The 23,277-nt window shown below is 38.0% G+C and overlaps 2 protein-coding genes and 1 non-coding gene across 5 annotated transcripts in view; 2 read left to right on the plus strand and 1 right to left on the minus strand.

Moving 5' to 3' along the window:
- tbl1x (transducin beta like 1 X-linked) overlaps positions 1–5,443 on the plus strand; it is a 39,599-nt gene extending 34,156 nt beyond the window's left edge. For 2 of the 3 annotated variants that reach the window (XM_041807269.1, XM_041807270.1), the window contains 7 exons: positions 358–418; positions 524–645; positions 730–804; positions 896–1,023; positions 1,757–1,922; positions 2,012–2,113; positions 2,265–5,443. In XM_041807269.1, the coding sequence (XP_041663203.1) occupies positions 358–418; positions 524–645; positions 730–804; positions 896–1,023; positions 1,757–1,922; positions 2,012–2,113; positions 2,265–2,291 (681 nt within the window). In that variant the 3' untranslated portion in view covers positions 2,292–5,443. The remainder of the gene's footprint in view (positions 1–357; positions 419–523; positions 646–729; positions 805–895; positions 1,024–1,756; positions 1,923–2,011; positions 2,114–2,264) is intronic. The other variant, XM_041807268.1, reaches the window with a different exon arrangement.
- Positions 5,444–5,676: 233 nt separating this feature from the next.
- On the minus strand, positions 5,677–19,644 carry gpr143 (G protein-coupled receptor 143). Its single transcript, XM_041807534.1, has 9 exons — positions 19,389–19,644; positions 15,873–15,982; positions 15,453–15,547; positions 13,094–13,186; positions 12,869–12,978; positions 12,674–12,782; positions 9,903–10,020; positions 9,560–9,815; positions 5,677–6,237 (listed from the first exon to the last, which is right to left on the minus strand). Exons 1-9 carry the CDS (start codon positions 19,642–19,644, stop codon positions 6,134–6,136), a joined length of 1,251 nt encoding a protein of 416 aa, XP_041663468.1. The 3' UTR covers positions 5,677–6,133.
- Positions 10,547–10,617, plus strand: trnag-ccc. Its single transcript has one exon. It is a non-coding gene; the product is annotated as a tRNA-Gly (tRNA).
- Positions 19,645–23,277: the final 3,633 nt, after the last annotated feature.

Below are 23,277 nucleotides of genomic sequence, written 5' to 3' on the forward strand. Positions count from 1 at the left end.
ATATCAGGGCATCAAGTGACACAACACATAATCCCTGAAGGTTATTGAAACCAAAATGTTTTTAATCAAAGTGAAATGAAGGTAAATCTCTATTGAGAATGAGTCTTTGAACATGTGATTGTACCAACAGCCAAGGACGACTTACATAGAGAGAAAAAGAAGACTTCAGCTCAAAGGACAAGGACTATGACGCAAGCTTCATCATTCTTTTTTAGTTATCGTGCAGCATGCAGGGTTTTTACAAACCGTTGCGGCCCTCTTAGAATGATTAAAAAAGAAGCCTTCCTCTTTGATATTGCTGTGATTGTATTCAGAAATGTTGCTTTCATATTTTATGAAACTCAATGTCCTTTTCAGACGACAATCATTTGGGATGCACACACAGGAGAGGCCAAGCAGCAGTTTCCTTTTCACTCAGGTAATTTAAGCACAATGTGCATCCAGATACTATGACATTTAGTAGTTGGGATAATAAATTGGGGGTTTCATGTGCTCTGCTTGTGTTCATTTAATATTTCCACAGCTCCAGCCCTGGATGTGGACTGGCAGAACAACACCACCTTCGCCTCCTGCAGCACAGACATGTGCATCCACGTATGTCGGCTTGGCAGCGACCGGCCTCTGAAGACCTTCCAGGGCCACACGGTGAACAGCTTTTCTGTGCCACTCTTCTCCCCTCATGCCAGGATTAATCCCACATCTCATGCTAATGGGTTTTATGTTTTACAGAATGAAGTAAATGCCATTAAGTGGGATCCATCGGGTATGCTGCTGGCCTCCTGCTCAGATGACATGACCTTAAAGGTAACACTTATCCTTGTTTTAGACTTTGAAGACATAAAACGGAGCAGTAGTGTGTATTAAATCACGTTTTACTTGCTCCTATTACTCACAGATCTGGAGTATGAAGCAGGAATCCTGTGTCCATGACCTCCAGGCTCATAGTAAAGAAATCTACACTATCAAGTGGAGTCCCACAGGGCCCGGCACAGGCAACCCCAACTCCAACATCATGCTTGCCAGGTGGGAAACCACTCACAGATACCTCATAATGAGTTCTGTATTCACTATTGGCCTGATTTAAAAAGGCATTTGTCAGGGGCTACCAGAGAAGGATCACAAAACATACTTAACATGAAACAGCAAAATAAAGAGGGTGAAAAATATTTAAAACCGGCTACACCGTGATTACGAGCCCTAAAAGTGATACAAAATGATAGAAATTGAGAAGTGCTCAAGGTTCCACCAATCAGGGCATGCACTTTGACATCATACGTGCTATATACTGGTGTAAAGGAAGGGGAAACTTGTTCCTAATCCAGACATAATCCCAGCACTAGTTACTGTCAGCCCACAGACCTACACTTTGACCTATATGTTCATGCATGTGTAAATTTAAATACCTCAGGAATGTACAGCCAAAGCTGACAGACAGCTTCTACCTGCCTCTAACTCCCAGTGGAGGTATATCTGCTATTACTGCTGCTCAGGAGAAACTTCTTGATGTTGTTTAAATGCTACATTGAACACTAAATGTGATGTAATTACCTTAGTTATGCTCTATCTAGTTCACTCTTCTGAGGTTGCTTTAATTGTTACCTAAAACACCGAGGAGCGTAGCTAGGGATTTTGGGCCCCCATAAAGCATATTACACAGCCCCCCCCCATCTTGCTAGTCAAGCAACAAATTGCATCATTAGAGCATTAGAGAAAGAATCGTTGTTACTTTTATATCTGATCCTTGTTTCGTCCACAGTGCCTCTTTCGACTCGACAGTCCGGCTTTGGGATGTGGAGCGGGGCGTCTGCATTCACACGCTGACGAAGCATCAGGAACCCGTGTACAGTGTGGCCTTCAGCCCCGATGGCAAACACCTGGCCAGTGGCTCCTTTGATAAATGTGTCCACATCTGGAACACCACAGTAAGTGCCTCATATATGTAAGTACCTTCAGTATAAAACCTTTAGAAAATATGTTGTTGTTTAACATTATTTATTGTTGTTTTTTGTAGACTGGAGCCTTGGTGCACAGCTACAGGGGCACTGGTGGTATTTTTGAGGTTTGCTGGAACAGCACTGGAGACAAAGTTGGTGCCAGCGCGTCAGACGGCTCGGTAAACCAAACACACTATTACAGCAGTCTTCAGATTCTTTATTTTCTTTCTCTGTTGTCAGCATTTTAATAAGCTATTATAAAATAACACTTTGTAAGTAGAGAGCTGTTGCCTTGAATGTGTTATTAACACTACCTTATCCTCTTTCCAGGTGTGCGTTCTTGATCTCCGAAAATAGCTGCCTTGAGACTTTAATGATGAATCCTGGAATGTGCAGCAAATTGCCTTCTTCTGCCATCAGCAAACAAACTGTCACTGCTCAAGAAGAGCTGTAAGGTGGAGTGAAACAAAGCCGGACCCCACAGGATTGAACCTGCAGCAGCTTCTGAGGAGCCACCTACATCTGACTTCAGTGCACCTTACAGTTTGTTGATGCGTGTTTTATGAAACACCTTGAAGAGATCCCTAAGACTGGACTGAATCCCACTCCCTGGGTGCATCCGTTTTAGAAGGCTCCTAATGAGGAGGTGCTGTGATCCCTCCGGGCTCCGGTCCAGCTGTTATCGGGTTGTTAAGGTGGAAACACAAAGATGAGTTTTATATAAAGAGAGAAGTGTTAATGAGACACGTTCGGCTGGGAAAGGCAGGAAAATCTTGAAGAGAGGCTGTGGTTTTAGAATTCCTTGGAGTAATTCTCACTTTGAGGACGTGATGAGCAACATCGATACTAAAGCGCTCAAATTGTCTGCTAACGGGGTGCTCGGCTTCTCCTCAGTGGAGAATAGTTTAATTTAAGAGTACTTGCTCTTTACTTTGGTCTATTTTCCACAGGGGGACTTTTGAAAGTGAAAATTGAATGTGCCGCTGAAAGGTAGTTCTTATCTCACATTCAGCATCAGAAAAGGTGCCAAGAAGAGTCCAAATCTCCAAAAAGACCCACTTTGTCACCTGAGAGTTAAAATCGTCACACAGGGTTAGAGAAGTGTGGTTTACAAGGAGAATTTTCTCCCTTTTTTGGATGTAAATTTAAGAATGTAAAGATATGTAAATTAGATTAATACACAGACTTATATACTGTGTATATGTTTATATACAATACACTTTATCGCGATCCTGTAGGGGCTGATAACGGCTCGAGCTGTCACATTTTTTGCTGATAATTTGGACAAGAACTTTTTAAACCAAGTGCATGTCTCATCTGCTTCTTTTAATTCAATCTTTTCAGCACGGCCAATCACGCACACATCGCTTTTTGTTGTTTTCTTTCACTAATGATGGAGATCAGTTTTGGATCCTGAAAATCTGAAGAAATGTACGCCTCGTTACCAGCATTCAGGGAGTTCCCAGGTCAACAGCACAGGAGGCAGAAACCAACCACCAAAATAGCGTGAGCTTTATTAGCATTATCTGTGGATTATGGCACTTTCCTCTGAACAGTCTCAGAGCAAAGCGAAAGTCAGACACTTGAAAAAGAAAAAGAAAAGTGAGGATTGGTCTTAAGCCAGGCCGTGTGCTGCCAGCTGATCAGATCTGGTCACATTTTTAAAGCTTGCGTTGTGTTGTGGGCCGAGCTCCCTCTGCTTACTGGGATCTCGTGTAGAAGATTTCAAAAACTTCCCACCGCTCCGATTTGCCTTTTTTTCTGAAAACCTTCCCTTTCAGTCAAAATCTCAGCTTCAGCAATTTGAAGTGCACTTTTTGAAATTCAGTTAATGTTCAGATTGTGCTGAAAGCGAAGGGCCGATGTTTTATTTTTGTCTCTTTTCCCTTCTTTTTTAATATCACATTTGGATGTTAATGGGTGATTCATTGTTTTCTGACTTTTTCCATTCGAGAGCCATTATTGTCTGTGTCAGACTGAGAATCGGGCTATGGGGTTTGGTGGCCGTTGTTGGCATGCTGAGGAGCCCAGTGTGGAATAAACGCTGTGACAGCTATCTCTTTATCTCTCTCTCTCGCCCTGATCCAGGGTTTGCTCACCTGTTTCCAAGACAAACGTCAAAGTCATTCAGTGTCTCAAATAAATCACTCTATTTTGATATCAGAAAACAGGACTCCGTCTTCTATTGAGTTTTCTTTGCTCTTGAGTTATTCTGTGTGAAACTGAGGGGAAAAAGGTCTGACTCAGAAAGCAATAAGAAAGTGTCACCAACAAAACTTTAAGAAATATTTTTGATATTTAATATAGTATAAAATAAATGTGCAAAATACAAGAAGGACAGTTGGAGATACAGGAACTTAAAAAAGACACTAATGAGGGGTTTAGGTCAGTGTATTTTATGGCAGACGGATTTTGGAATTGAAACCAGAAGTCCAAAATCAAGAAACAAACTTTAAAATTACTGTTTAAAAATAGGAAAACACATGGAAATAACTTGTTCTTGGGCATTTAAGGTAGTTCATATTTAATTAAAGGAAAATTAAAAAACAAACATTTTCTGTTTCTCTTTTTCATTTTGCAAAAAGGATCTTGAAAAGAGTAACAGTTCATTTTTCATTTTATTGTTTTTTATGTTCTGATCAAAAAAGGAAGATCAGACAACAGAATACTCGTTATGTAACTTTTTTTCCAGAATACCTGCAGCAGGTCACAACTTCCAGGAAAGAAAAGAATGTTACATCACCAGTGTTGTGTTCTTTGATCAAAAATCAACAAAATGATAAATGAACTGATTTTTTTCCCAATTCTTTTTGGAAAGCAAAAGAAAACAAAAACAGGTAACAGAAAATGAAAAAAAAAAGTTTGGTTTGGTTTTGATTCCCATTTTAACATTAATTTCCTTAAAGAGTCGAGGCTCCGTTAATTTTAAGGCCCCTAAAATCAGCAGAACTCTTGTCATTCTTTTTTTTGTTTTTGAAAAAAAAAAAACAAAAAGTAAAATTAGCGGTTTTCCAGATTTTTTTTTTGATTCAATCACAGTTAAGAAAACCAAAATTTAAAAAATGTGTACAACTTTTAATTTGACCATTTTCCTTTTTATAGTTTTCTTGTTTTAAAGACAGACCTGAAGAACAGGAAATCATGACCAAAGGGAAAGGTCAACTTTTCAAAATCAAAGCCCTCATGTCAAAATAAAAGCCTTCAAAATCATCCACTGTGTTTTACAGTATAATAACAGACCTATTTGACTTATACAATGTATTACAAATAATCTTGGTGGCAAATGTCCTGGTTAAATAATGGACGATGTTATTATTAGAGGAAAAATAAATATGAATAATTAGCCTTGGCTGCTTGAGGTATTTATTCATGTTTATTGCATGTGTAACATTTTTTTATTATTATTCAATCATTTTGACATGGAGGCTTTAATTTCGAAATGTTCAGCTTTCCCAACAGTTCAGATAATGTCCTTTGACTTTGTCTTTTATTAACACAAGATAAAAACAGAATTGGAAAAAAAGTTTTTCAAATCTTTTGTTTTTGTTTTTCCATTGCTATGATTGAAACTCATAAAAGGAAAATGTTTTTCAATTCTTTTTAAAAAAATTAAAAAATAGAATTTCTGAGGCTTGTTTTAACCAGAAAATGGAACTGCCTCAAAGTCCACTGACCTCCAAGGACATGGATTTTTATCTTTTTTCTCCCCCTTTTTCAAACGGTAATTGGGAAACAGCTTGTCTCATGATTATGATATGATTTTCTGATATGTTAAAATACACTGACCGTATTACCTTCTGTTGTGCACTGGGAGCGTTATTTGTGTAACACAATCCTGGAGCTTATTTATGACAGTGAATCTGCTACCTTCACACACTTTTAAATGTCAGCCTCTGAGTTATTCATAAGAAAACATCACATTTGTTCTGTTGATTACTAAAAGCTGCTGCACAGTTGATGGTATGTAAACTAACACTACGCTTCACCGCAGTGCAGACAGATTTAAGCTTAAGAAGAAATAAAAATGCTTTGAATCAAGAATTACATAGATCCTGTCTTAGCAGCTAATGAAATCTTATGGCCCATTAATGTTCGGGGAAACAGAGGCTAAGAGGAGACAATGTGGAACAAAAAGTGACTAAAGAACAATGTCACACAGGAAAACATAGAGGGGAGCCGGGCTGCTGATCCCCCCTCAGCTAGTGCTTCACAGAGTTCTCCAAGGATTCTCCGTCTGCGTCTACATCCTCATAGTCTCGCAGCTCGCCGGATATGTGGATTTCAACTGTACTAGACTCTGAACCTAGCAAGACAAAATAGGGGTAGATTACTGAACGTGGCACCATTTAGACGTTCATACTAAATATTTATACATACATGTGCTTTAGTCAAATGTATTTTGGGAATTTATATCTCTTGCAATAGAATGACTTAAAGCTGGACAAATGAATGTATTTTTTCCAAATGTATACCTACAATCACTCCAAAAAGGGTGAAGTCTAAAAAATGAACAAAAAAGCATAAATCCTTTAAAAAAATTACTTTATTTTTTAAAAACGTGTCATTTCAGATACACTGAAAGGTTACACAAAAAACTGAATCATAGCCATTGTACACGATCTCCATGTTAAACAGAAAATGTATAAAAAAATGTTATTAAATGTCTTACAAACCATCCCAAAATACATTTAATTGTATCAGAAATGAGTTTTCACAGCAGCAGTTTGAGTTTGAGTCTGTAGCAGCTAGGGTTCAAGGCTGCATGTTTAAAATCAATCAATACCTGATATTTTACTGATTGAAAGTATCGAGGTAAAGAAGTTTTAAAAACCTAATCCAGCATACAGGCAGGAAGGAGAGAAACGAATGTATCACTTACAAAGTGTTCAGGAATTTGCTGGCAATTGTAGATTTAGAGTAAGAAATTACACAATATTGGGTGTCTAGGACTTCAGTTTTTTTGGATTGGTATCGAAACAGGTATCAATGTTGTTTAGTTTTTTCTAGAGTTTTATTGAAATTAAACAATATGTTTACATGACAACCCTAGTATCAAAAAATGGAGTCCAGCTGCCATAAATTCTATAATTTATGCCTTAACTTTCTCTGAAATGTCAAATTGCTGCTGTGAAACCAGAAACTCATCAATTACTCTTTCTAATGTTAGAGAATAAAACTGGACATTTTAAAAATGGTATCAGTGTTCAATCTGCGCTCAGAAGACGCTCAGTCTTGTAGTAAAGGCTACATTATGATAGATGATAGTTATACTTAGAGAAAGAAGACAATAGAGTGGTAGAGTGGTAATAATAATGGTGTAAGCGAAAAAGGTGATGATTCCATGTATTTTAAATTGAATAGATAAACATCTCATCTCCACAGCTGGAACTAGTTTCTCATCAAAAACAGAATTTTTGTTTCCTTGGTGATACATTTGAACACATCAGGAATACTAGGTGTGCTCTAGTCCAGGGTACAGCTCGTGGGGATCCATATCAAATAAAGAAACCTTGACATTTTATTTCCATTCTCCAAATTGTCATTTTTACTGAACTGACTTGAACGTATCATAATAAAGTTCCTGCACTAAACAGGACTGTATGTGAGGATATGAGACGAGAGTGTGACACCTAGTCTGACCAGTGGAAGGCAGTAATACGCCTAGTAGCGTTGAAACTGCTTGAAAACAAGAAGTATCATAATAAAATGCCTGTCTAGCTTTTAAGTTTTGCTAATTAACTTATTCTGCTGATTTCAACATAAAGTTTGGGAGCTCTTCTCTGTGCTGATCTGAGCGGATGAGGAAGAAAACTGTGATGTAGCAGCTGAAGTCAGGAGTAACAATCATAAGCAAAACAGTCTGGCTGGCATTTCTGGAAGCCACTCTTGTTTACCTGAGACCCTGTATATCTCAGAATGGAAATACATGCTAAAACTTTCCAAAGAAAATTGGATTAAACTTCTGTTTAGGGTTAAGGTAATGGTGAAGATACCAAACGTTAAAAGTCAAAAACCTGATTATGAAATGTTCGATAAAGCAGAGTCTGCTTACAGGGAAAAAGCTTGCCCTCCATGATGAAATTCCAGTGCAGCCTGTGTAACTTGCATAGGTCTGTTGGCTGCAAAAGCTACTTAGATAATGTAGCTAATGCAGCTAGAACTAAGCTCATAAGGCAGCTTTGTAAGCTACATATTTACGTTATATGCATAGATAAGTTTGCTTTAGCTACATATGCTAAAGCTCATGTTGCTAAAGCAGACTTAGCTATTAGATAACAGAGCTATGTAACTACACAGCTAATGTAGCTAAATCTAAACTCACAAGGAAGCTTTGTAAGCTACATAGGCATGTTATCTACATACCTAAGCTACATTTGTTTAAAGCTCACAGGTCCAAAACTAAGTTAGCTACACTGATTTACGAAAAGGCGTTTATTGCGTTGCTAGCATAGCCTTGTTAGGTTTAGCTAAAGCTAATGAAGCCAAAGCTAGCCGCCGTTGCTATAACCACCTCTAAAATAGGTCTGTAGGTATTTTAATTCTGCCTTAGACCTCTGATCTTTTTCTGTTTTATTTGTGAAATGTTGTTTACACTGTAATGTTTGCAATGTGGTTATATTTTTTAAAGTTGCTGCCAGACTTTGTTAATGAATGTAGCTGAATTTAAAAAAAAATCTAAAACTGGAAATACACAGTACCGGCAAATTACAACACTTCCTTTCTGAGATATATACGGTGACTGTCTGAACAGTCTGTGAGAGTGGCCGCCAGAGACGTATGGTCTGCAGCCAGACCTCTTTTGAGGTGAGTGCTTCTAACATGTACCAGAAAAGCTGATTTAAAACTTGTTAGTTAGTTTATATTAAGTCAACAACAGTAATAGGAAGCTAGGTGTGATTAAGTGAGTAGTCAGCTGTTTGGCTAACAGCCGGTGCTTGTGTAAAGCCCTGCAATAAAGGCAGATTTTTTTTTTATGTAATGCAGCGTCACACTGCTGTGGTACTCGGCAAACAATCAAAACAGACAACTCTACAGGCTGTTAACTAACATACTCTGCATCATTATTGCAATCTGGAATTTGCTAAAAACAAAGAAGTATATCTTTAAAGCTCCTGTGAGGGATTTTAATTTTGGGTTGAAACTGTGAAAAAAAAATTGAAAATCATATCACTTACTGGGAATGTTTGCTGTGTAAAAGAGGTTTTTCATCAGTGCTCTGTAAAGTGACACCTACCCGGTGGCAAGGCATTAAAAATAGCAATAAAACGGCCAATCTTGTGGATTGTGGTCATATTTGCTTTTGTGGGTCATTGAAAACCATCCCTGTTAATGTAAAGGTATTTTACAAGAAGTTTAAAATCTCCCCACAGGAGCTTTAATAGAACTAACACCAGGAGCTTTAATTTGGAGCTGGTCTACACGTCTTTGACACATTTTAAATCATAAAGTAAAAAGGAAACATAACACCTACACAAAAACATGTCTTTGGATTGTTGGAGCATTTCCCCAGCATTCATCGAGCTATAATGGTTTCATTTTACAAACTGCAGTCCAGTGTGATGACTTTTAGAGTCACCAGCCCTGATAAACAGGCGAGCTGTTACTGCCAGTGAAAGCTGGATTACCTTCTGAGAGGACACTGATGGCGTCGGAGTTGTGCTGCCCATTACCCATCAGGCTTTTCTTTGCTTCCTGGATGTGACTCTGGTAGAGCAGGGTGGTTCCCACCATGGGATTATGGCCTGCTGCATTGGGCGCTGAGGTGGAAACAGAGTCCCAGGCCAGCTCCCTCCTCCTCTGCAAGCTGAGGTCCACGTCGAAGCCCGTCCAGCCGTGGAAGGCCAGGGTGTTGAGGAAAGCCTGCATGGGGTTCAGGATGCCCTGACAGAGTGGAAATAAAGGATTTCAGAGTTTGGAAGCTGATAAAATTAGAGCTCTTTATTTTGTTTTCACCTTTTTTTAACCCACCATGATAAACCATGTGATGAGGGCTGCATTCCTTATATTCCTGAATCCATTGTCGTTGATGTCTGCCTGCACCTCCAGGTAGAAGAGGAGGCACTCATTGATGATGTTAGGCACCCAGCTAAAACATCAAAGCATAACAATAAGACTTTAAAAGGGAAATTCTTCACTACAGAACAGAACAAATGATGTGAATTACAATAAATCCTCATCTCATTACGTTGATCTAACTGTGGAAAACAATCGTTCATTCATGGACCTCTATTTAGAATCCACACATTTGAGTTTTCATGAGTTTGTCTTGTGAGAGTCACATTACTGCAAGCGTTACACCACAGCACGAGTGAGTGTAGAAAAATTAAGATTCCAAAACAACTGTTTATGTGGCACGCTGGGAAACAGGCATTTTTAAGTGGGCCAGGTCCTTGTTTGTTTCATGTTTGAGCTCATTGGTGTGAAATTTATCATCACTTTACATAACACTGAATCACTTTGAGACCACATGGTTGTGTCTTAAGCACAAGACTCAACATTTTAATTTCTATTTTTAAGACTCTGTTGTTTTATCAATTTGCATACATCTGATAGCAGTCTCTACTTTGAAAATCAATGTTTTGAATCCCCTCTACCTCAAAGCTTTATATCCAGCACTGCTAGTGTAGTGGTATCATTCAAGATTCCCATTCTTGAGACCTGGGTTCGATTCCCAGGCAGTGCAGGTAATTTATAATATACATTTAAACTTAAAAAACCCTTGAACTGGGTTACAATAAATTCGTAACATTAATGCAAACTTAATTTTTGGGCACCTTTAAGGAATTTGGGTTTGTGTAAATTTGTACGAAGTGGGAAGACTAGTCTCTGATATCCTTGTCCTGTACATGTGCAAGTAGTGTTCCCCTTTTACTTGTGCTATGCAAATGAGCACTTGGCTGTTCTAAGACATACATAGCAATGCGGCCTAGGCTAGGAGTGCCATATTTTAGCAGCTGTCCTCTTTTATGAAGTTGAATCCTGCATTCTTAAAAATCGGTGGTGTACTGTTAGTGAGTAGCATGATTAAAAAAGACTCCTCGGTTAAAGGCATAAAGTAAGCAGAGTATGTGGTAGGGCTGGGCAATTAATCGAAATGTAGATTAAATCGCAATATGATCTTGTGCAATTTTCAAATCGCAGAGGGTGCAATATTTCTTTGACCTGCACATGATGCAAACATTCAAGTGCCAATATTTTCTGGAATAATTGACAAGGTTCCTACTTTCCTTGTTTCTGTATATTTTTGTCTTTAAAATAACAAATCTATAAAATCATCACTCCCTCCATTACAATTCATATCAAATTTGCAATATAGGACAAAATAATTTCAAAGAGACATTTTTGTTAGATCAATTTGAATTTTGGGGGAAATTTGCTCAGAAATTTTTTTTTATATTTTTGCGTAAATTTGAGAAATGTATTTTGACATTTTTTCATGACCAGTCTTCTCACTGGTGGACTTGATTGCATTGTTCGTAGTGTAGAGTAATGATTCTCAGCTGGTTGGGTGTAAGGACCAATCGCCACCTCCTTATGAGAAATTGCGACCCAAACAAAGGCATTTGGTTTAATTAGGGCAAACATACATTTTAGTTTCGCTTCATTTTCCTAAGATGGAACGTTCCTAATGACCTAATTTCTTCTGGGAAAACTGTTTTTTTATTCTAAGAAAAAAATGAACTGTGAATGACTGAAAATGCCAGTTCCGCCCACTTTTCGAAAAGTTGCCACCTATGGCCAACTATTTGACAAAAATGAGCCCAACACCCCAGCTTCACGAACATTCTATCCTCTGCCTATAAAGATAATGTCATCCTTAAAAGTTTATAAAACATTTCATCCTTTCCTTTGAAGGTGATGCCATTACATCAGTGTCCACTGAGGGTTTCTGTACATCATACACTTCATGTTATTCCTGGCACACATTCACAACCCACTGGAAACAGCTCTGTAACCCAGTTAAGGGACCCGACCCACCAGTTGGGAACCAATGATACAATGTGTTAGTTTTTCATCACAGGAGCTTTACTGATGGCCTAGTGGTCGGGTCATGCCCCATGTGCACAGGCTTTGGGTGGCCTGGGTTTGGCTCCTTTCCTGCATGTCTCTTCCCCACTCTCTCATCCCTGTTTCTGATTCTATCCAAAAAAGGCATAAAAAGCCCAGAAATATATCTTAAAAAAAACTGAATTACACAACATGATATGAAGTGTTCACCTGCTTATTTTCATTTTGTATGAAACTGAATGAAAACTAGTGGCTAATATTTCTGTTACACTCACCATTCTTCATTCAGGACATTTACCTTACAAGCCTAGAATTGTGAAACTTTAAGTACTTTTTTAATTCAGTGGGTTTTTTTTCCCAAATAACACAATATAATTTTAAATATTGATAGTAATAGCACTTAAAAAACTACATCTATTTCATCAGGCAGGTGCATAGGAGAGGAAGGAGTCATCAAATTGAATCACTTTTACTTGAGCCACATCAAGTGGCTTGATAGCTCAATGGTTTACATTGCTGACTTTGTCACTGGAGACTGAGGTTTCGAATCCCAGCCAGGGTGCAACAAATGTCTTGACTCTTGGTGCCAGGAACACCCCTCCCAGGCTCTGCTAAATCACATTGTACTATCAGAGTTTAATATTCTGATGTGACTGTGGTATGTAGTCACAATTCCTACAAAGAAACTAAAAAAAAGGTGCTCCTAAAATAAGAGTTAAACAGTAACTTACCAAATGAAAAACACCAGCATTATTTTAAAGAAGCGTATCGTGATCTCATTGGCCAGCCGTCTCTCATTTTCTGTGTAGATTCCTTGTCTTCCTTTCAGCAAAGACGTCACTACATTTGAGGAATAAGAGAGGAGGTTTTTTAAGCCGTGTGCATGTGTCTGGGATTATTTTACAAAGAGAGACATGAGGGCTGACCTGCGGATATGGTCCGGTTAAAGAAGATAGGGTTGGCTACAAGGACGAGCACCATCGGGGCGTATGTGGTGACGTAGTGTGGGATGGCATGCTCCAGGCCTTGCTCACAACTGCACAAAAATGCAACAAAAGAGAAAATGAGCATCTTTACAGTGTTAATCAGTTGCTATCATGTTGGTTATCTCCTGCTTGTTGTAGGTAAAGCGGGATATTAAACAGTCTTACTCAGAGATGGACGGGTAGTAGAGCATGGCCACTCCTTCAACACACAGCAGCACAGCCAGACCCCATGTAATCATGTGGTAGAGGATAATGGTGCTGATGGGGAAAAGAAACAAGTCATAAGACCTGGCTCACAACACATGCTGCTGCAGCATGGTAGCTTTTTTTTGTGCAGAAAACAAATACATTCCACAGCCTGGGGAGGGAAGCATATTTAAACTCTGTGAAGCACAGAAAGCTCTAAAAAATGTGTCTCAGTTTTCAAGAGATTCAGATTCTGCTGGTTATAAACCACTTATCTAGATATTTTGTGCAAAGCTTCTCTGTTTGTGTTGATTTTGGTGCCCCCCTGTGGAACAGCTGTTTATGTACTATATACAGGTGCAGAGTGCCAATCACAGGCCGTATTGTTTGCATCTTTTTGATGAGTTGTGACATATTTGTGGAGAGCACATCAGGCTGTGAGCAGGGTCAGGGTTAAGCAAGCCTACAACAAATGCTATAGCAAAGATTTGACAAAGTGTGGACCAGGCTTAAGTCCAAAGACCTCATCAATCTGTCTCTAACAGTGAAATTTACATTAGATGATTTATAAATATATGAATAATCTTTTATTTCTAAAAGACTTAAGATAATGCTTGACTTTTATCTCATCTTAACAAAAGTTTTTTTCCATTAGTTTTACCACACGAGGTTGCAATGTGGTGCTACATCTAACTGCTATGATTCAAAGAAACTGACTTAGAATATCTTTATTTAAGCAACAACTGATTTTACTTTACATTGCTAAATAAATAAATAATAAAATGCCATAATTTACACCACATTGTTGTCTAACCCATAAATTCTACATACTCAGCCAACGTTGCATTCCAGGTACACAGTGGTTTTAAAGGTCTGACGTATTTTGAAGTTGCCCAGTTGTTTTGCATGGTCTACCCACTGTTTGGATCAATATGCTCTACATGGACTGACACGTTTTGGCAGCGGCAGGCACAGAAAAATAGACCTGGTGCGTATCTCAAGAAGAGACTGATTGAAGTGGCCCTTCTGGTAAGATGCCAAGACAGACCAAAGTGTTTGCAGTAGAGGACCAGACTAGAAAGGGATTGATTTGCTCTGGATGAATTATGGGGAAATTAGCTGTGATCTGATCGGCCTAATAATAGCAATGTCCGTTATGTGTTAGCATTAAGCTAACAAGCTAAGAATTACAAACCAGTCCATCTGTGGATTGAAATAAATGGCTTCCTGTTACTTTTAGGATTGATTTTAAGATTTTACTGATCACTTTTAAAGCTCGTATGGGTCTAGCACCAGGTTACATTTGTGAAATGCTGACCCCTTATGAGCCAACGTGCAGCCTTAGATCCTGGGGGGCTTCCTGTTTGTTCCAAAGCCGAGGCTGAAATCTAAAGGAGACAGGGCTTTCACTGTCAGGGCTCTTCGACTTTGGAACGACCTGCCCGAGGAGATAAGGCTGGCAGATTTGGTGGCATCTTTCAAATCACTCCTTAAAACTCACTTTTACAGATTTGCTTTTATGTGATGTCCTTCCTAATTGTTTATCTATTTTATTACTTCTCTTTTATTTACACTGCCACTCTTATTCTTCTTTCTAATTTTACACCCTTCTTTCTTATCTCATGTTCATTAACTTTATTATCTCCTTTTTACTTACCTAAATTTTACTTACCTGTCCTCATTTCTATTACATTTCAGTCTTGAATCTTATCTTTGTTTTATCCCCACTGATGTGATGTCGTCATCTTCATGTATTTGTTTGAGTGTTTATATTCAACTCTCTGTCCATCTCCCACATCCTACGATATCCTTTGGAATATTATCATAGGAAATTATATTATTTTTCACTGACTCCATTATATTTTAGATTTTATAATCTTCGACTGTAAATCTACTTGTGTCATTTTCATTTTTGTTATTTTTCCTCTGTGTCAACATTATGTTCTTCCCTTCTTGTTTGATTTTACAGAGCTCCAATTCTGCTCTGATTGATGTTTATTTTTCCCTGAGTTTTTGCTCTTGCTGTGTAAAGCACTTTGTAACAACTGTTTTTAAAAGTTCTATATAAATAAAGTTATTATTATTATTATTACAGTACCTTCATCCACAGGGACTCAGGCATTCAAAATAACTTTTATATAATAGAAATGATTAATTTTATCCCTGATAGTCTGGTTTGCTATTGTAGCCTGAAGAGAGACCCCAGTTTTAATTTCCTTTTTGTCTGACCAGTTCAGAACGTATCGTGGGAGCTTTAGTGCGTGTGCTGTGTCTCTGTACAATCTGATGTTAATTTGTAAATGAAATGTAGTAAATAAGAACAGGATGGTCAAAGCACCTGATTCCTGCAGATGTTTTCACCACCAAGAAGACATCCACAGCATAACAAAAGGTCCACCAAAAAGAAGCGCTGAAAAATAACTGGATCCATAGCTGTAACACACAAAATGTGGTTGTGGTTTTTCACAATAAAGCAGGTATTTATGATAAATATGAAACTGTCTTGTCTTTAAAATGAATCTGTTATCTGGGTTGGTTGTGCGTGTCTGTCACGTATTAAAACAAATCTTCACATTTAACCGAGGAATCAGGATGTTCAAGGATCATGCATGATTTCTGTTTAAACAAAACCCTGCCTTTTTCCTGTTTGGTCAGTTTCAGGTCATTAGTCAAGCATTTATCCATATGTATCTATATATGATGAGTGTTTCCTCACATAAAGGCTTAATGTAAAGAGAGGTGAAGCTTTGATACATACCGCACTGCCGACACAAAAGACCTCCGGCCAGACATCAGTGTTGTTTGTTACAGAGATTTCTGTAATGATGTTTGGCAGGCCCAGCCAGACAGATGACCTGACAATGATGCCTGCAAGGCAGAAAACAACACATGGTCTTTAATGGGGAGATGAGACAATTCCTTCAGGAAAGACTCAAACAAATAAAAACAAGCAGAGGATGTAAAATTGAAAATAAATGTGTTCATTGTGAATTACAAAGTGTGGTAATTAATTAGATTCAGTCATGAAGGCCTTAAAGCAGCAGCTTGATAGCCTGGACATACAAACTGCCCTCAGGTGTACTTTTTCCTACAAAACCTCTTCAACCTCACTTCAAAATCAAAATAATAGGAGTGCTTCCAAAGTCATTACATGATGCATTAAAAAGCTATTGTATATTTTATTTTAACTACTGTGTGACAAGCTGTTTGGAGTAAGAATGAATCTTTGTGTCCTCAAGTGAAGTGATAAAAAAAGAGCACAAATTTCAGATGCAGTGCTACAAAAACTATTTTCTGTTCTTTAATTGTAAACTGAACAGAACTTTTAGTCATGTTTGGGCCAAGTATTGTGGCTAAAGTTAGGTGTTGATGTGGCGAGTAAGCTTTCCGAGGACAGCATTTGATGGGAAGGAGGATTGAAACAACCCAGGTTGTGCTCTGGATGTCCTTGCATGTTACTAAGAGTGAGAGAAACCAACAGAAAACAGGTAACCATGACCTAAGGTACTGTCTGCACAGGTAGTAAAGTTCCCACAAGGCCCTGGGTATGCTGTTGATGTCCCAGAGGCCTTGAAACTCCCAGCAGTCTATGGTGAACATTTCCTGGGGTAAAAAGGCCCAGGAAAAAATTGCCGTCAAGCCTAACCTTGGCTGCTATGTGACACACGTGTGACAACGTGTAAAGCTTGCCAGCCCTGGGTTGTGTGTGTGTTGAATCTTTAGTGCCATACATGCCTAAAAAAGAAGCCTAGCGTTAGTTCATGCAGGGCACGGTACCCATACCAGTACTCATTAGCCATGCACTCCCTGGAAAGTCAAGCAATGTGAATGTTGAATGTATGGAAAGAGTATTCTTGAATGAACTTATGCACAGTACTGTATGTACATGTCATGTGTGTATGGTCTGCTATAGGTCAATGAGGTGGTGGTGTATTGGAGGTGGTGTATTGGCCAATAATTCAAACAGCCATGGGAAAAACACTGTTGGATTGCATTGGCATTGTATATGATCAAAACTTCAATGGCATTTAATCATCTTTGAACCTCTAACTTTCATTCTTATTTAATGGCTTTTTCGGGATTTGACCATTAAGATAAAGGCTTTTAAGTATCTCTTCCTTTGTTTTTACATTTTCATGCTTGGATTGCATGGTGGCTGCACTTCCTAGCCAGGGCCTTTCTCTGTGGAGTTTGTTCTCCCCGTGCATGCCTGGGTTCTCTCCAGATACTCCACCTTCTTCCCACCAGCAAAGACATGCTAGTTAGTTTAATTGGCCTTAGGTGTGAGTGTGAGCGTGCCTGGTTGTTTGTCTCTTTCCGTCAGCCAATTAACTGGCGATCAGTCTGGGGTGTACACTGCCTCTTGCCCAATGCCTGCTGGGATAGGCTTCAGCCCCCTGTGACCCCAAACGGGATAAGGGGTGTAGAAAATAGATGAAATGCCTGGTTTCTTCTCTCTTTATTGGACCTCAAGATATAAATGATACACAGCACGTCTGGTTCAAAAATGAGTTGTACAACTTAAACTACTCTCAATGATATGTATTGCAAATGTAAATAAGGGGCCAAGAGGCATCAAAATTAGGGCTGAAAGATTTGCAAAATAATCTAATTGTGATTTTTTTCACCAGTATTGCGATTGTGATTTGATAGGTGATTGTTACTAGGTACCTCATCTTGAGTATTTTTCAAGAAATTCAAGCAATAACCTAAATCATTCTATATCACAACATACACTCAGTCAGCAGCATGCTTTGACTTTCCAGGGAGTGCATGGATAGAAACCCCCATATGGATAGATGCATTTAAGTCAATGTGCATGGAATACAATGAAATTATTCAGAAGCAATTAATCCATAGTAGCATGAATCTGAATATGAGGGTGCAACAAGCTTTAAGCTATAAAGGAGGAGGCTGGGGTGGAGGAGGTGAAGCTTTGCTAGCAGCACTGATATAAGCAGGGATTAGTAAGCAGCATGTGGTCTTTAAATGGACTGCTGTGTTGAGAGAAAGAGCTGTGATTGGCTGTGGGAGCTGGGAGGCGATAATTGGTGTCAGCTGGCTATCAGCCAATCGCAGCTAGGGGTATGACTTATGTGAACTAATGCTAAGCTTCATCAATATTAGATAGAATGAACTAGGGCAGAACAATTTAAAAAATATATACAATTGTTGCTCGTAGTTCAAATTTGATCTAAATTGCTTTATTGAATGGGGATTTTTTTTTCACTCAATTTAGTAAAGAAAGACGTACATAAAACATGAAATGGACAACTTTTTAAAACCATTTTACAAAAAATGACAGATGAATGTTGGCAAAATCTGCATAAAATCTCTGCAGCTGCAAAAACTGATCGTAGTAAACTGGTATTTTGATACATTTCAAAATAAAGCAATATTGCAATGTCCGCAATTTGTAAATCGCATATTGCGATTTTAGTCTCATCTGTGATTAGTTGCACAGCCCTAATCAAAATACTCTGTTATTACCCATTAAAGTCCCGCTGGATGAACTATGGCTGGTGGGTATTTGAGTTTTTATCTTTCATATCTGGCCATGCCTGTAGTTCTATGGCTTTTTTACATAAAGAGAAAGCTCCAAAATGTTAAGTTCAGTCATTGTGATTGCTTTTCAAGGGGAAAGGAACTCATTATTGATCTTTGCCTCAGGCCTCAGAATGAGTCGTTCTGAACACGTGTTGTTCTGAATTATATGCCGTTTAATTCATGATGGTTTGTAGCCAGCTGTATAATGTGATATATAAAGTAAACTGGAGTGAGATAATCTGTTTTAGAACAGTTCTGCATTCATGTGCTGACAGACAGTTGGATAAAATAATAGTTAGCAGTTGTTACAGTCACGCTCTTACTCACATGAGAGGATCATGATTCATCTTGTTTTGTAATCCACAACTAAAGAACTTTTAAGTTTTTCTGTACAAACTTTATCGACACGTTTTTGAGTCTGTGTTCCAGTTTCTTAGGGGAGAATTTACCAGCATGTTAGTGACTTAAAACATACCCTAAGTTGATTTACCCAGGAAACGTCGTTTTTTTTCTTTTTTCCCCTTTTTTTGGCAGTTTTTTTTTCTCAGAGCTAGCGTAAAAGATAAGCTAAATTATGTTTTCTCTTCATTGATTTAGTAAGAGGGACAAATAAGTAACAAAAACAGTTAATATGACACATTTTCATGCCCCACATCCAACAGGAAAACTCACGTTGTCTCCTCATTCTTCTGAGATAAAGTCAAGTTTAGTCTAGTTTTCTACTTACCTGCACAGCCCAGTATGTCACATATGCTGACGATGAGGAGGATACGGGAGGAAGAAGCAGGTCTGGGCAGAGGATACTGTCCCAGTCGTCTGTATCCTTTCCGTTTTGGCAGAATTTGTAAAATAGCAAAAATGAAACTGAGGCTGGCGCTGCCCAGACTCAGAGCTCCGAACAAGGTGGGCTGAAAAGTGACCACAAACTCGGACGCTGCGTCTCTGTTCGGACAGCAGAAGGTCTCCAGCCGCGGGGATGCCATGACAGAAGAAGAAAAGAGAAAGGAATAAAGAAGTGGGCTACGGTGTCAGGGAGGGGGAAAAACGAAAAAAGACAAAGAAAAGAGAGAGAAAATGATTGGACCCAAAGTCTGTGAGAAATCACGGGGCTGAATCATCATGTGCTTCCATTTAATCCCTGCAGTTGTAGCTTAACTCAGCCACAATGCAAGAAACCACAAAGCAGTGTTGTGTGATGGACTGTAGGTATGGGCTCAAGTTATGCGCATGCCACAGCAGAGCTCAAAATATTGGCAATCTAAGGTTTTAAATGCATCTGGCCTGTACAGTATCTCATTTCAAAATTCAAAGAATAATACATATTTCTCTATTACAAACACAAATCATTACTAATCATTAAAAAGATCATTATAAATCATTAAATGTAACTATGGATTGTACATTTTAATACTGAACTCTGAAGGTGGGTTTTTAACTGTATGGATATGCCCTTTGTCTTTTCCTATTTCCTATCCTGTTCATGTGTATTGTGATTATGAAAGTTTGTCTGTTAGTTACAGTAATGTGTAGTGAAATAACTGTGTGTAGCACCCATGTCCAAAAGGAAGTCATCTTCAGGGAGTTATTGTGACAAATCTTAAGATGTCGTTAGAAATATCAGGTATCGTTTGTGATATATGGTTTTGTGTCCTATAGTGTTGCTTTGTGTCGTACCATGTATAATTATGTTGTGTACTGTTGTATTCAAATATATTAGGAAGTATCTTTCCATACTGCAGTGTCTCAAGATTATCATATTTTATCGTTTTGTGTCTAAATTATTCTATATTGTTTCATTATGGAGCCCATCTTTTGTGTCTGGCACCCTTTTGGTAGATGAAAATATTTTTTAGCCCACCTATCCCTCAACATACACTTCAACACATAGGCCTGTTTACTTAAAATCCCAGGTAGGATGTGGTAAAAAGATGGGGGGTGTGTCTGTGGACTCATTACAAGCCCTATATTTGAACAGTCTGCCTCACAAAATTTGCCTTTACTTGCTATTAAGACAAGATGGCACAGGTTACACTTGTCTAGTTTTGCTGAGCTCCTCCATCATACCTCACATTGGGAATCATCAGCGTGACATAACACAATGTAACATAACATAACATGCCTTAACATAACACAGCATAACATGCCATAACATAACATGCCTTAACATAACACAGCATAACATAACATGCCATAACATAAAATGCCATAACATAACATAACATAAAACAACCTAACATAATGTAACCTAACATAACATAACGTAACGTAACGTAACGTAACCTAACATAACATAACATAACATATCAACATAACATAACGTAACAACGTAACATAATGTAACATAACATAACACAAGATAACGTAATATAACGTGACATAACGTAACATAACGTAACGTAACGTAACGTAACGTAACATAATGTAACATAACATAACATGACATAGCATGACGTAACGTAACGTAACATAACATAACGTAACATAACGTAACATAACGTAACATAACGTAACATAACATAACGTAACGTAACATAACGTAACATAACATAACGTAACGTAACATAACATAACGTAACATAACATAACATGACATAGCATGACATAACATAATGTAACATAACATAACGTAACATAATATAACATGTCATAAAATAGCATAACATAACATAACATTACATGCCATAACATGACATGACATGACATAACATAACATAACATTCCATAATATGACATAACACAGCATAACACAGCTTGCCATAAGATAGCTTGCAATAACATAATGTGTCATAACATATCATAACATAAAGCAGCATAAAATAATGCAACATAACAAAATGTAGCATAACAACATAAACATAACGCAACACAATGCAACATAACATACATAACGCAATATAACATAACTTAATAAAACTCAACTTGATGTAACATAACATAAAGTAACGTGCCATAACATGACATAGCGCAACATAGCGTAACATAACATCATGTGGCATAACGTCATGTAACATAATGTACCAACATAACATAACGCAACACAACAACATAACATAATGCAACATAACACAACATAATGTAACGCAAAAAGATCAAGTGGCAATTAAAATGTAACATAACATTACATTATGCAACATTATGTGAAATAATGTAACAATGAAGCGTAACTAATGTAACATAGTGTAACAGCTTAACAATGAAACATAATTTTACATAACATAATGTGGTGTAAAATAATGGAATATATTTAACATAACAATGCATAATGCAACATGATGTAACATAACATGATGTAACAACATCATATAATGTAACATAATGTAACAATACATAATGTAAGGTGTTGTAACAGTTTATACTTTTATAGTATAGTAGTTTTCAATCATCATCTATTATAATTTACTGGCATATACAATGTCACATTGCATTTAAATGTTGTATTCTCACTAATCATACTGTATCGTTTTGTCTTTTTTTATCAGATTGTATGGTCTAGTATTATATCTCACTGTATTGTATATTATCCAGTAATACCGTACAGTAATCTGTAGTAACACATCTTAGCCTGTAGCACTGTAAGCCTATTCTTTTCTATCCTATGGTATCTTATCCTATTTTGGAAAAAGTTTAAGAAAAAAGCCATAAAGAATAAACAACAGCTAACATGTTTTTACAAAACATTTTCCTGACTCTTTTCCACAGAGTATAGACAAAGAGCAAAAAAAAGTTCAAGATTTTTAACAATTGTTTTGGTGAATTCCAACCAAGCCAAAGTAAGATCCATTACTTGATGATTAAGCCAGTTTAGGTCTAGTCATCTCTCCGATTAGTCCCACTGTGTGTGGCTGTAATCTGGTGTTGCTGAGCCTTCTGGAGGCCATGTGGGTCAGACTCTGATAGTGTGAAACATCAGCTGTGGGAGACACAGCTGATAACCCTGTAGGTGTATGTAGACAGACAGATGTGGTAAACAGGTAATGGTACAAAACTAAGGAACGCCTTATTTACTATATTTGCTTTTTGACACAGAATAAATTTAAAATCAGTGCAATGTAGAATTTAAAAAGTGTGCTTGAAAGGAAATAGGAAACTTGAGTCTTCCTGATAAGAAGAGTGAGATTTTGTGCACTTTTCTTGCATGTGTTAGTGAAGTCTTGCTCTGGGATCGAGAGCCTGTACTTGAAATAATTTTCTCCTCTGATTTGTATGCAGCTGGTGTCCACCATGTCCAGATGAGGAGAGGTCACTGCAGCTGCTGGATCTGCCTGCATGGACAGAGATCTGAGCAAACGGCTGGACATTTCAAACAGATTTATTTTGGGAACAAATCATCGAGGGCTTTTTATAATTCAGCACAGCAGAGAGAGCTTTCATTGAGTTTGTACAATGGCATTCTAATCCACCAGTGGCACCTTCTCTGACGAGGCACAAAGTCAATCTTTTGGTGAGCTTGTAGCCTGCTGCCGGAGATTAACAGCTCCCTGAGGAGCATGGTTTGTATGGACTCACTGTCTGACTGTCTGCTCTCTGCTGCTGCCCTCTGCTGGTACAAATACTACTAGATTATAACCCTGAAACAGGATATATGCAGCTGTTCTTTTTAGCACTAGTTTTAAAAT

This window comes from Cheilinus undulatus, linkage group 15, assembly GCF_018320785.1.
Source record: "Cheilinus undulatus linkage group 15, ASM1832078v1, whole genome shotgun sequence".
Lineage (NCBI taxonomy): Eukaryota > Metazoa > Chordata > Actinopteri > Labriformes > Labridae > Cheilinus > Cheilinus undulatus.

Coding starts and splice junctions, on each gene's coding strand:
- gpr143 (XM_041807534.1), bottom strand. CDS start 19,644: ATGGCATCCCCGCGGCTGGAGACCTTCTGCTGTCCGAACAGAGACGCA. Junction 15,548..15,872: donor TCTTTTGTGTCGGCAGTGCG/GTATGTATCAAA, acceptor TGTGTGTTACAG/CTATGGATCCAGTTATTTTT. Junction 9,816..9,902: donor TCATCACATGGTTTATCATG/GTGGGTTAAAAA, acceptor CCACTCTGTCAG/GGCATCCTGAACCCCATGCA.